The sequence below is a fragment of the Amblyraja radiata genome, chromosome 26 (assembly GCF_010909765.2).
Source record: "Amblyraja radiata isolate CabotCenter1 chromosome 26, sAmbRad1.1.pri, whole genome shotgun sequence".
NCBI lineage: Eukaryota > Metazoa > Chordata > Chondrichthyes > Rajiformes > Rajidae > Amblyraja > Amblyraja radiata.
In genome coordinates this window covers 26,472,664-26,485,568 of record NC_045981.1, presented here as the reverse complement: position 1 = coordinate 26,485,568, position 12,905 = coordinate 26,472,664, and the positions used below count along the sequence as shown (strand labels likewise).

At 48.2% G+C, this 12,905-nt stretch overlaps 1 protein-coding gene across 3 annotated transcripts in view; it reads left to right on the top strand.

Annotated features, from left to right (window-relative positions):
- Window positions 1–12,905, top strand: part of fbf1 (Fas binding factor 1) — an 85,970-nt gene that overhangs the window by 26,929 nt on the left and 46,136 nt on the right. For all 3 annotated transcript variants that reach the window (XM_033044527.1, XM_033044528.1, XM_033044529.1), the window contains 3 exons: window positions 481–628; window positions 1,602–1,735; window positions 6,990–7,086. In XM_033044527.1, coding sequence (XP_032900418.1) covers window positions 481–628; window positions 1,602–1,735; window positions 6,990–7,086 — 379 coding nt within the window. The remainder of the gene's footprint in view (window positions 1–480; window positions 629–1,601; window positions 1,736–6,989; window positions 7,087–12,905) is intronic.

The following is a 12,905-nucleotide window of genomic DNA, read 5'->3' as shown; positions in this document are numbered from 1 at the left end:
TTATAATCTTGACCAACCCGCGTCCAGTCCTGAAACAGTTAGTTTTTACAATTGTGTTGCACCATATGATTCCAAGAAGACGACAAATGGAGACCAACTCGTTATGAATTGGTCTAATTTATCCATTAGGAAGAATCGCATTTCCTCTAGATGTGCGGTGTCCAACATATTTGCAATCCACATTTTAAGCGTTGGTATTGATGTATTTTTCCAAAATTTAAGTATTCATTTTTTTGTTATTATTAAACCATAGTTAAAAAATAAATTTTGAGATGTGTTCAATTTATTCCCATCTTCCATTACTCCAAATATAATCATTTCAGTATTAGGTTCCATTCTTATCTTGAATAATTTTGTAAATATTTCGAAAATATCACTCCAAAATCTATAAAGTTTTGTGCAGGAGACTAAGGAGTGTGTTATAGTTGCGACAAATTCTGTCTAATTCTTCTAATTATATAACATTGCATCTTCCTACAGTGCCCTCCACCCCAGCATCTATTCCTGTTGTGACCACTTCAGAGAAGAAAGATGAATTGTTCTTTGATGATGAAGGAGATGATCTTATGGATGCCCTTGGATTTGGAAATAGTCCAGAAACATCAAAGCTATCGAAGAAGGTGGAGGAGTAAGTGCCTGTTGACCATTTCAATGCCGTGTACTCTGATGCCCATGTAGACACATGTTTAACCATTGAGATTCCTGTCCTACAGTTAGTCTAGTAGTTTGATTGGTACTTCCCAGAGTCTGCTAACTTCACAAGTCAAAAGCATGCATTTAAACTATTTGTCAAAAGTGAATTCACAGTTGATGAACTTACTGTGTTCACATAGAGTATACCATGTTGGAACTGGATTATTAAAGAAGAAAATGAAGCTTTCAGTTATATGGCATCTGTTATATACTTTTGAGAAAATCCTGGAGCACTTTCTAACCAATGAAATATTTTTCAGTGCAGTCATTTGGAATATAGGAAATATTCCAATATTAGAGCAAAAATGTGGTTTATAGTCTCCTGACAGTATTCCTGCTTTAATAATATTGTTTTAGTTTGAGAGATACAGTGTGGCAACAGGCCCTTCGACCCACTGAGTCCACGCCGACTATCGATTACCCGTACAGTAGTTCTATGAACCATACACTAGGGAGAATTTACAAAAGTTAAGCAGCCAACAAGCTTGCACATTTTAGGAATGTGGTAGAAACCAGAGCACCTGGAGAAAACCCATGCGGTCACAGGGAGAACGTACAAACTCCGCACAGACAGCATCTGTAGTCAGGATCAAATCCAGGTCTCTGGCACTGAGGCAGCAGCTCTACCGATATTATATGATAAATAATTTTTCATTAATGGCCACTGGGTTGCTGATGGGACAATGTCATTGGAAGAACAGTGGCACTTGTATCTGGAATGTCCGCTTTGGAATTCCAGGCTAGGTAATTTACCCAAGTCTAGGAGGGGTGCATGAATCCACACTCTTTGACTTGGATGAAGGCTATGCCTAATAAATACACTTGATGCGTAGGCACTGAATTAATACGAGCATCTGTTAAATTTTATGGCCTGCAGTCTTTCACTCTTGTTTCTCTTTTTGGATTAGTGAGACACTGCGCTCTGCTCATTCAAAACTGGATGAATTGTTTGGGCTAGGTACAACCAAGAAGTTACTTGAGCGACCTACAACTGGTGAAAGGAATGAATTTAAACTTGATCCGAAATACAATAAAATACAAGGTAATCAAGATATGAAACTTCAGCCTGTGCATCACAAGCCAAATGCCACATATCAGCCTGTGCATCACAAACCAAATGCCAAACATCGGCCTGTGCATCACAAGCCAAATGCCACATATCAGCCTGTGCATCACAAGCCAAATGTCAATGTTTCCTTTCAATGTCATTGTTGCAACTTTGTGTATGTTTCAATAAAGGCAAAACATGCTTGAGGCACTCTGCAGGTCAGGCAGCACCTTTGGAAAAAGAAAGAATCTTTCTGCAGATGCTGCCTGACTTGTAAGGTGTTTTCTAGCAATTAATTTTTTCTTATTTCAGATTTCTTCCAATTTTTATTTATCTGTGCTTTGCCCAGAGAAGATTGGCTCGGGTCTTGTGAGTAGGAACAGGGGTCAAGAATGAAGGTACAGGATATAAAGAGAGTGGATGTACTGAAAATATTTTCAATGGGGAGTGCAGCAAAAAAAGTTGCTGCAGCTGCACAGTTCCAACTGCAAGGCAAGAGAAAGGTGGGATAAAAAACATGAATGACTGAAATTATCAGTCGGTCAGTCAATATCTGTGGGAATGGAAACAGATATATTTCATGTCAATGACCCTTCATCATTTGAGAGCAAAATGGTGGCTTGGAGAAGAAAAGGTCTCCTTAAAGATCAGCATGACTGTCTTTGTGCAAAACCACAAGAGATCTTGGAGGTATTAAATTAATACTGTTCATCCGGTTTTGCTAAGGAGAAGATCGTGGAAGCTTATGGGATTGAGGCACAGGAATTATGTACTATGGATCATGTATGAATTACTAAAGAGGAGGCACTGGCGGTATTGAAGCACATAAAATTAGAAAAATCCTCTAAGGCCTAACCAAGTACATTCTCAGATTTTGTGGGAAACTAGAGAGGAAAATGTGCAGATATTTGTATCTTTAGCCACAAGTAAAGTTATGGAAGACTGGTGGATGGCTAATGTATTGTTATTTAAGAAGGGCAGTCGGGACAAACCTGGGAATTACAGGCCGGTGAGCCTGATGTCACTGGTGGGAAAGTTGGTGGAGGGGACTCTTAAAGGACAGTATCTACTAATATTTGTACAGACAAATTAGGGATCATTAGCATGGTTTTGTGAGTGGAAAATGGTGTATCTCATATTTGATAGAGGTCACCAAGAGGAATATTAAGAGCAGGGCAGTGGATGTGTCTATGGACACTGGCATGGTTTAGATAAGGTGTCACGTGGTTTGAAAGGATCGATCACATGGAATCCAAGGAGACCTAGCCAATTGAATCCAAACTTGGCTCGGAGGAAGAAATCAGTGAAAGGAGGAAGAGGAAAAACATAGGCAGATGGGACTAATGTAGATGGACAAGTGGGACCGAAGGGCTTGTTTCCGTGCTGTATCAAACTATGACTCAAAGGATAATATTGGTGAGTTGTTTCTCAGATTAGAAGCTTGTAATCAGTGGAATGCTACACGAGTCCACTGTTGTTTGATTTATTTATTAACAATTTGGATGACAATGTACTTAACATAAGGTGGTATAGTAGACAATACGGTTTACAACCGGACACTAAGTTTATAACCAGATCTAGATCAGTTGGGAAGGTGATCCAAGGAATGGTAAATGGAGTTTAACTCTGACAAGTGTTAGGTGAGCAAGCAAAGACAGAACCTACACAGTAAATGGTAAAGTCCTGGAGAGTGTTGCAGAACAGAGGGATCTGAGAATACAGGTACATGGATCCCTAATTGAGGCAACAGCCAAGAAGATTGGGAAACTCCCAGCGAGCGCTGCGGAACGATCAAGAGAAGACCCGGTGACAGTCGAAGACGGGTCATCGGAGGGTGGTCACGAGGGTGGCGGTGGGAGCCAGCTGTCGAGGACGGGTTGGAGGTCGATGAGGGTGTTGACAGTCTCGGAAAGGCAGCCCGCGTGGGTGCCGGAGGTTAGATGGGCTTGCAAAACAAAGAATCTCACTGTCACATGTAATAAGGCACCACTCATCAATTAATTAATTAATTAATTAATTGACTTATTCATTCAGATAGATGGAGGAAGTTTGCCATGTGTCCAGTGACTTTTACAAACTATTATAGATGCACCATAGAAAGCATACTGATGGGTTGCATCACGGCTTGGTTTGGGAACAGTTCTGCCCAAACATCTGAGGAAAGACATTCTTGCCATAGGAGTACAGAGAAGGTTCACCAGTTTCCTGGGATGGCAGGACTTTCATATGAAGAAAGACTGGATAGACTCGGCTTGCACTCGCTAGAATTTAGAAGATTGAGGGGGGATCTTATAGAAACGTACAAAATTCTTAAGGGGTTGGACAGGCTAGATGCAGAAAGGTTGTTCCCGATGTTGGGGAAGTCCAGAACAAGGAGTCACAGTTTAAGGATAAGGGGGAAGTCTTTTAGGACTGAGATGAGAAAAACAATTTTCACACAGAGATTGGTGAATCTGTGGAATTCTCTGCCACAGAAGGTAGTTGAGGCCAGTTCATTGGCTATATTTAAGAGGGAGTTAGATGTGGTCCTTGTGGCTAAAGGGATCAGGGGATATGGAGAGAAGGCAGGTACAGGATACTGAGTTGGATGATCAGCCATGATCATATTGAATGGCGGTGCAGGCTCGAAGGGCCGAATGGCCCACTCCTGCACCTATTTTCTATGTTTCTAAAAAGGCAAGAAATTACATAGCTGTCAATGTAGCAAAGTCCATCAGGCAGACCAGACTTCCCACTGTTGAATCACTGTCATCAATTCCCACGCCCTACCTGACCAAGCCTCCAACCTCATCGTTCCCCAGCCCCGCACGGCCCGTTTTTACCTTCTCCCCAAAATCCACAAACCCGGCTCTCCCGGCAGACCCATTGTCTCTGCGTGTTCGTGCCCCACCGAACTCATCTCCACATACCTTGACTCCATCCTATCCCCCTTGGTCAAATCCCTCCCCACCTATGTTCTAGACACCTCAGACACTCTCCGCCGCCTCCACGCATTCCACTCTCTGGGCCCTCACCCCCTCATCTTCACCATGGATGTCCGGTCACTCTACACCTCCATCCCCCACCAGGATGGCCTCGGAGCCCTCCGGTTCTTCCTCGACCAGAGGAGCAACCTATACCCAGCCACTGACACTCTCCTCCGCTTAGCGGAGTTGGTCCTCACCCTCAACAACTTTACATTTGACTCCTCCCATTTCCTCCAAACACAAGGCGTAGCTATGGGCACACGCATGGGCCCCAGCTACGCTTGCCTCTTTGTCGGGTACGTTGAACAATCTATGTTCGAGACGTACCAGGGCCCCATCCCCGACCTCTACCTCCGTTACATTGACGACTGCTTTGGCGCCACCTCCTGCACCTACACACCACTGACTGACTTCATCCACTTCACCACCAACTTCCATCCGGCACTCCAATACACCTGGACGATTTCCGACACGTCCCTACCATTCCTTGACCTCACCATCTCCATCGCAGGGGACAGACTCCTGACCGACATACATTACAAACCCACTGACTCACATGGCTATCTGGACTACACGTCTTCCCACCCTGCCCCCTGTAAAGACTCCTTCCCCTACTCCCAATTCCTCCGCCTACGCCGCATCTGTTCCCAGGATGAGACATTTCATACCAGGGCATCGGAAATGTCCTCGTTCTTCAGGGAACGGGGATTCCCCTCCGCCACCATAGATGAGGCTCACACCAGGGTCTCATCCATATCCCGTAACACTGCTCTCTCTCCCCATCCCCGCACACGCAACAAGGGCAGAGTCCCTCTGGTCCTCACCTTTCACCCCACCAGCCGGCAAATACAACACATAATCCTCCGCCATTTCCGCCACCTCCAACGTGACCCCACCACTCGCCACATCTTCCCATCTCCCCCCATGTCTGCCTTCCGCAAAGACCGCTCCCTCCGCAATTCCCTCGCCAATTCTTCCCTTCCCTCCCGCACCACCCCCTCCCCGGGCACTTTCCGTTGCAACCGCAAGAAATGCAACACCTGTCCCTTCACCTCCGCCCTCGACTCCATCCAAGGTCCCAAGCAGTCGTTCCAGGTGCGACAAAGGTTCACCTGTATCTCCTCCAACCTCATCTACTGCATCCGCTGTTCTAGATGTCAGCTGATTTACATCGGTGAGACCAAGCGTAGGTTGGGCGATCGTTTCGCCGAACACTGCCGCTCAGTCCGCAATAACCTACCTGACCTCCCGGTGGCTCAGCACTTCAACTCCCCCTCCCATTCCCAATCCGACCTCTCTGTCCTGGGTCTCCTCCATTGCCAGAGTGAGCAACAGCGGAAATTGGAGGAACAGCACCTCATATTCCGTCTGGGGACCTTGCGTCCTTATGGCATTAACATAGAATTCTCCCAATTTGGCTAGCCCTTGCTGTCTCCTCCCCTTCCTTAACCCTCTAGCTGTCTCCTCCCACCCTCCCATCCGCCCGCCCTCGGGCTCCTCCTCTGCCTCCCCTTTTCCTTCTTTCTTTCCCCCACCCCCCATCAGTCTGAAGAAGGGTTTCGGCCCGAAACGTCACCTATTTCCTTCGCTCCATAGATGCTGCTGCACCCGCTGAGTTTCCCCAGCAATTTTGTGTACCTTCCCACTGTTGAATCTGCCTCATTTCACGCTACCTTAGAAAAGCAGCCACCATAATCAATTCCTGACCTCTACACCTGTACATTGCATTACAGGCGGGATATAACTGGAGGCATTTGACAACGTAAGCTCTGATTATCAATATTGCCTGCCTGAACGTGTTCACTGCTTAAGGGATAACTACAGCTCTGAGGCCTGTTGTTTGATTCGGTTTGCCAGACAACAAACAATATTCTGCAGCTGCAAATAATGGAGTGTGTGGTGGGACAGTGCAGCGAATGGAAGATGCAGTCTAGGTCTGGCTTATTATTTTCAAGCTGCATAGATATGGTCTCTCCCATTTTACATAAGAATATTGGTTTTTCTTTCCCCCCACAGTGAGCTTATTTTGCAACTGAGTGCTAATTGATAAAGAATGTATTTACAGGTATAGTATAAGAAGGAACTGCAGATGCTGGAAAATCAAAGGTAGACAAAAATGCTGGGAATTTCCTTTGTTCCATAGATGCTGCCTCACTCGCTGAGGTTCTCCTGCATTTATGTCTGTGTACAGGTATATGTAGGAGGGGGGGAAAAAAACTGATTGTATTGGGGTTTGCTGTATGTTAATAATTCTGAGTTCCTTTCCTTTGGTTCCTGATCAGAAAAGGAAGACTTCTTGGATGATTTTGCATTTGGTTCCTACCAGCCCACCGTAGCAACAACCCCAGAGGATCGTCAGTCCAGGCGCCAGTCAGTGAGGTGCGTCATTCAGCTGGGAGGAATGTATTTGTTCTTGTTAAATTCTGTAGTGTTTTCATTCTTTTCCATTGTGCCATGAAATAGAAAGTGAAGCAAGCTAAGTCAATAATTCACTGTCTTTAAACTTAATTCATATATTGTAATAGCCATTCATTGCGAAACAAATAGGCTTTTGTTCAAAAGGCTGAGATCATCGGGAGCCTGAATTTTAAAACCTGAAGGTAGTCATTGTCCTCCTAGCCATGTCTCATGTTAAACTTAAATCTTGATTTTTATATCTCAATTGTTTCTTTCTACTGTATGAGAAGAATTTGTTCTGCTACGGCATAAAGTTTGGAAGTGTAAGGTGTTTGGAGTGTTGAATGTAAGGGGAAAGTGTACAGTTAATGGAAAGACCTTTATATAACAGCATTGATATACAGAGGGATCTTGGGGTCCAAGCCCGTAGCTCCCTGAAAGTTGTATTAGAGTGGTAAAAAAGGCGTAGGGTACGCATGCCTTCATCAGTCGGGGCATGAAGAGTCTGGAAGTCATGTTGCAGCTTTGTAGAACTTTGGATAGGCTGCATTTGCAGTATTCTGTGCAATTCTGGTTGTCCCGTTACACGAAAGATGTGCAGACTTTGAAGAGAATGCAGAAAAGATTTACTGGATCCAGAAATGCTGCCTGGATTAGAAGCATATTAGATATAAGGAACAGTTGAATAAAATTAGATTGTTTTCTCTGTGATGTTGGAGGTTGAGTGGAGAATTGATAATAGTGCATAAAAATATGAGGGGCATAGATTGGGTATGCAGCTAGAACCTTTTTCCTGGGTGGAAATGTCAAAGGCTGCTCTGGAAGGTTAGAGGCTGCTCTGGAAAGTTAGATGAATGAATGAATAAGTTTATTGGCCAAGGATTCACATACAAGGAATTTGTCTTGGTGCTCCGCCCGCCAGTGACAACATGATATGCAGTGACAGTTAAGAATGATACATAAAACATTAAACATTAATAATAAAACATTATTGATTAAGCATGTGAATTAAATGAAATACCAGAGCAAAAGGAGGCTACAGATCTTTGGTTATTGAGTAGAGCTTCTACTCGTGGAAAAAAAGCTGTTTTTATGTCTGGCTGTGGCAGCTTTGACAGTCCAGAGTCGCCTTCCTCGAGGAGAAGTGATTCAAAGAGTTTGTGGCCAGGGTAAGAGGGGTCAAAGATGATCTTACCCGCTCGCTTCCTGGCCCTTGCAGTGTACAGTTTGTCAATGGAGGAATATATGCAGCCAATAACCTTCTCAGCTGATCGGACGATTCGCTGCAGCCTCCGGTTGTCGTGCTTGGTGGCTGAGCCAAACCAGACCATGATGCAGAAGGTGTGGACGGACTCTACGATGGCCGTATAGAATTGGAACATCATTGCCTGTGGTAGATTGTGCTTTCGCAGCTGCCGCAGGAAGTACATCCTCTGACTGTGGAGTCGATGGCAACAATGGTAAATGGTAGGGAATTGAAGAATGTAGGTGAACAGAGGGATCTGGGAATAACTGTGCACAGTTCCCTGAAAGTGGAATCTCATGTAGATAGGGTGGTAAAGAAAGCTTTTGGTGTGCTGGCCTTTATAAATCAGAGCATTGAGTATAGAAGTTGGGATGTAATGTTAAAATTGTACAAGGCATTGGTGAGGCCAATTCTGGAGTATGGGGTACAATTTTGGTCGCCTAATTATAGGAAGGATGTCAACAAAATAGAGAGAGTACAGAGGAGATTTACTAGAATGTTGCCTGGGTTTCAGCAACTAAGTTACAGAGAGAGGTTGAACAAATTAGGGCTTTATTCTTTGGAGCGCAGAAGGTTAAGGGGGGACTTGATAGAGGTCTTTAAAATGATGAGAGGGATAGACAGAGTTGACGTGGATAAGCTTTTCCCACTGAGAGTAGGGAAGATTCAAACAAGGGGACATGACTTGAGAATAAAGGGACAGAAGTTTAGGGGTAACATGAGGGGGAACTTCTTTACTCGGAGAGTGGTAGCTGTGTGGAATGAGCTTCCAGTGAAGGTGGTGGAGGCAGGTTCGTTTTTATCATTTAAAAATAAATTGGATAGTTATATGGACGGGAAAGGAATGGAGGGTTATGGTCTGAGCGCAGGTATATGGGACTAGGGGAGAATATGTGTTCGGCACGGACTAGAAGGGTCGAGATGGCCTGTTTCCGTGCTGTAATTGTTATATGGTTATATGGTTAAGGCCCTTGGAGATGATGGTTCCCAGGAACTTAAAAGTCTCCACAGATGTGACTGTGGTGTTGTTGTTGGTGAGTGGAGGGGCAGCTCTCCTAAAGTCTACAATCAATTCCACTGTTTTAAGAGCATTGAACTCCAGGGTGTTGCGATGGCACCAGGTCTCCAGCTGTGGCACTTCCTGTCTGTAGGCAGATTCCTCCCCATCCTGGATCAGTCCAATCGGTTGTGTTGTCCGCAAACTTGAGAAGCTTGACAGTGGAGTCAGTGGAGGTGCAGTTATTGGTGTAGAGAGAGTAAAGGAGAGGGGAGAGTACGCAGCCTTGCAGTGCTCTTATGCTGAGGGTTTGCGGGTCTGAGATGCGCTTTCCCAGCCTCTCATGCTGCTTCCTGTCTGTCACCGACAGAGGGGTTCAGGCAGTCAACTCGGAAAGTTTGGAGTGTAATAGCTCTGGCACAATGGTGTTGAATGCAGAGCTGAAATCAACAAACAAAATCCTTGCATAGTTCCCCTGGCGGTCTAGGAGGATGAAGTGCAGGCCCAGGTTGACTGCGTCATCCACAGATCTATTGGCCCGATATGTAAACTGCAGAGGGTGCAGCAGAGGGTTTGTGATATTTTTCAGCTTGGCCAGCACAAGCCTTTCAAGGGTCTTCATGACTACAGAGGTCAGCAAAGATCCTATAGCGGAGCAAGATGGATTACTCTCACGCAAACGTGTAGTACGCTCATGGGCGGATTCATGGGCGATTTTATGACTCATTTAGCAACCTGCCCCCGCCATCCTGTTCCGCCATTTTGCTCCGCCCTCTTGCTTCCGGCCAAAGATTGGATCCGCAGCAGGGAGAAGGAGTGCGGGGCCCGGGGCAGCGAGGAGAGAGAGTGCGGGGCAGCGGGGAGAAGGAGTGCGCGGCCCGAGGCAGCGGGGAGAAGGAGTGCGGGGCCCGGGGCAGCGGGGAGAAGGAGTGCGGGACCCGGGGCAGCGGGGAGAAGGAGTGCGGGGCCTGGGGCAGCGGGGAGAAGGAGTGCGGGGCCCGGGGCAGCGGGGAGAAGGAGTGCGGGGCCCGGGGCAGCGGGGAGAAGGAGTGCGGGGCCCGGGGCAGCGGGGAGAAGGAGTGCGGGGCCTGGGGCAGCGGGGAGAAGGAGTGCGGGACCCGAGGCAGCGGGGAGAAGGAGTGCGGGGCCTGGGGCAGCGGGGAGAAGGAGTGCGGGGCCCGGGGCAGCGGGGAGAAGGAGTGCGGGGCCCGGGGCAGCGGGGAGAAGGAGTGCGGGGCCCGGGGCAGCGGGGAGAAGGAGTGCGAGGCCTGGGGCAGCGGGGAGAAGGAGTGCGGGGCCCGGGGCAGCGGGGAGAAGGAGTGCGGGGCCCGGGGCAGCGGGGAGAAGGAGTGCGGGGCCCGGGGCAGCGGGGAGAAGGAGTGCGGGGCCTGGGGCAGCGGGGAGAAGGAGTGCGGGGCCCGGGGCAGCGGGGAGAAGGAGTGCGGGGCCCGGGGCAGCGGGGAGAAGGAGTGCGGGGCCCGGGGCAGCGGGCAGAGAGAGTGCGGGGCAGCGGGGAGAAGGAGTGCGCGGCCCGAGGCAGCGGGGAGAGAGAGTGCAGGGCAGCGGGGAGAGGGAGTGCGGGGCCCAGGGCAGCGGGGAGAAGGAGTGCGGGGCCTGGGGCAGCGGGGAGAAGGAGTGCGGGGCCTGGGGCAGCGGGGAGAAGGAGTGCGGGGCCCGGGGCAGCGGGCAGAGAGAGTGCGGGGCAGCGGGGAGAAGGAGTGCGCGGCCCGAGGTAGCGGGGAGAGAGAGTGCGGGGGAGAGGGAGTGCGCGGCCCGAGGCAGCGGGGAGAGAGAGTGCGGGGCAGCGGGGAGAGGGAGTGCGCGGCCCGAGGCAGCGGGGAGAGAGAGTGCGGGGCAGCGGGGAGAGGGAGTGTGGGGCCCGGGGCAGCGGGGAGATGGAGTGTGGGGCCCGGGGCAGCGGGAGAGGGAGAGGGGCATAGGAGGGGGGGGAGACATTGTAGTGAGGGGGCAGGCGAGGGAGTGCCGGGGGGGATAAGGCCTAGTGTGTGTGAAGTTGCGGGGAGGTTTACAATGTTTCTTATTTACAATGTTTCTTATTTAATGTCCCTTGTCTAGTCTGAAATAAAGTTCATTATTGGATCAGAAGAAATATAATTGTGTGTGTTATATGATTATATACATTTATATAATTTTCATGTATGTGTGTTTATAAACATTTTATTCTTTAACAAGAATTAACAGAATTATGAACTAACAGAATTATGAATCTAACCCTATATCACGCACAAAACGTTCCGCAATGTCAATCGCCCTGCGAGTCGGGTCGGTTCCGGTTACTACAAAATCAACTCAAACACTGCTTGTGGACCATTTAAAAAGAAATGATTTAAAAAACATTAAAAAAGACAATTACCAGAATCAAATGTTATTGTTGACAAGAAGTATGAACTGACAGATTTATGAATCTAACCCACACAAACTGTTGCCCCACAACATTGATTACACTGCGAGTCGGGTCAGGTCCGGTAGGCTCAGGTTACTAAAATGGGCGTGGAAAAATGCCCATGATCCCCTCCATAGCGTACTACACATCAGTCCATTGCATTTCGCAGGAGTAGCCTATCTTGCTCCGCTATAAGATCTTTGGAGGTCAGTGCGACAGGCCTGTGGTCATTAAGACCCGTAATCCTTGCCTTTTTGGGTACAGGGACAATAGTGGAGACTTTGAAGAAGGCAGGGACAGTACAGATTTGCAGGGACTGGTTGAAAATGTCTGTGAAGACCGGCTCCAGTTGTTCGGCAGAGCTTGGGAGTAGAGGGGGAAACATTGTCCAGTCCTGGAGATCTCTGGCTTTTCTGTCTTCTGAAAAGCCTCTCCACCTCCTGTATTTTTATTGTTGATGATGGAGAAATGATGTGCAGCACGGAGGGTGTGGGTAATTGGGTGTGAAGTGGTGATTGGAGAGGTGCGGGTCGGAAAGGGTGCAGTCTTTTCAGACTAGGGTCTTGCTTTAAGTATGTGTGAAGTGGTGAATGGGGAGGAGTGGGTGTAGCGGGACTTGGGTGTAGCTGAGGCAGCGGGACTCGGAGCTGAGGCAGCGGGACTCGGAGCTGAGGCAGCGGGACTCGGAGCTGAGGCAGCGGGACTCGGAGCTGAGGCAGCGGGACTCGGAGCTGAGGCAGCGGTGGCCCGACTCGCTGAGGCAGCGGGACTCGGAGCTGAGGCAGCGGGACTTGGAGCTGAGGCAGCGGTGGCCCGACTCGGAGCAGAGACGGCATTCCGGCTTTCGGCTGTGGCGACATCACCACGGAGGTCCGCTGGACTGGAGAGCGGCATCTTCGGCCTGGATCGCCTCAGCGCAGAGGGAGAACAAGGAGGGAAGAGACAGAGACTAAGACTTTTGCCTCCATCACAGTGAGGAGGTGCTTGGTGAACTCACTGTGGTGGATGTTAATTTGTGTTTATTGTATGTTTTGTTATTTATTATTATTGTGTATGACTGCAGGCAACGAAATTTCATTCAGACCGAAAGGTCTGAATGACAATAAAGGAATCAAATTCAAATCAAATTCAGAAGGGCCCAATCTTTGCAGACT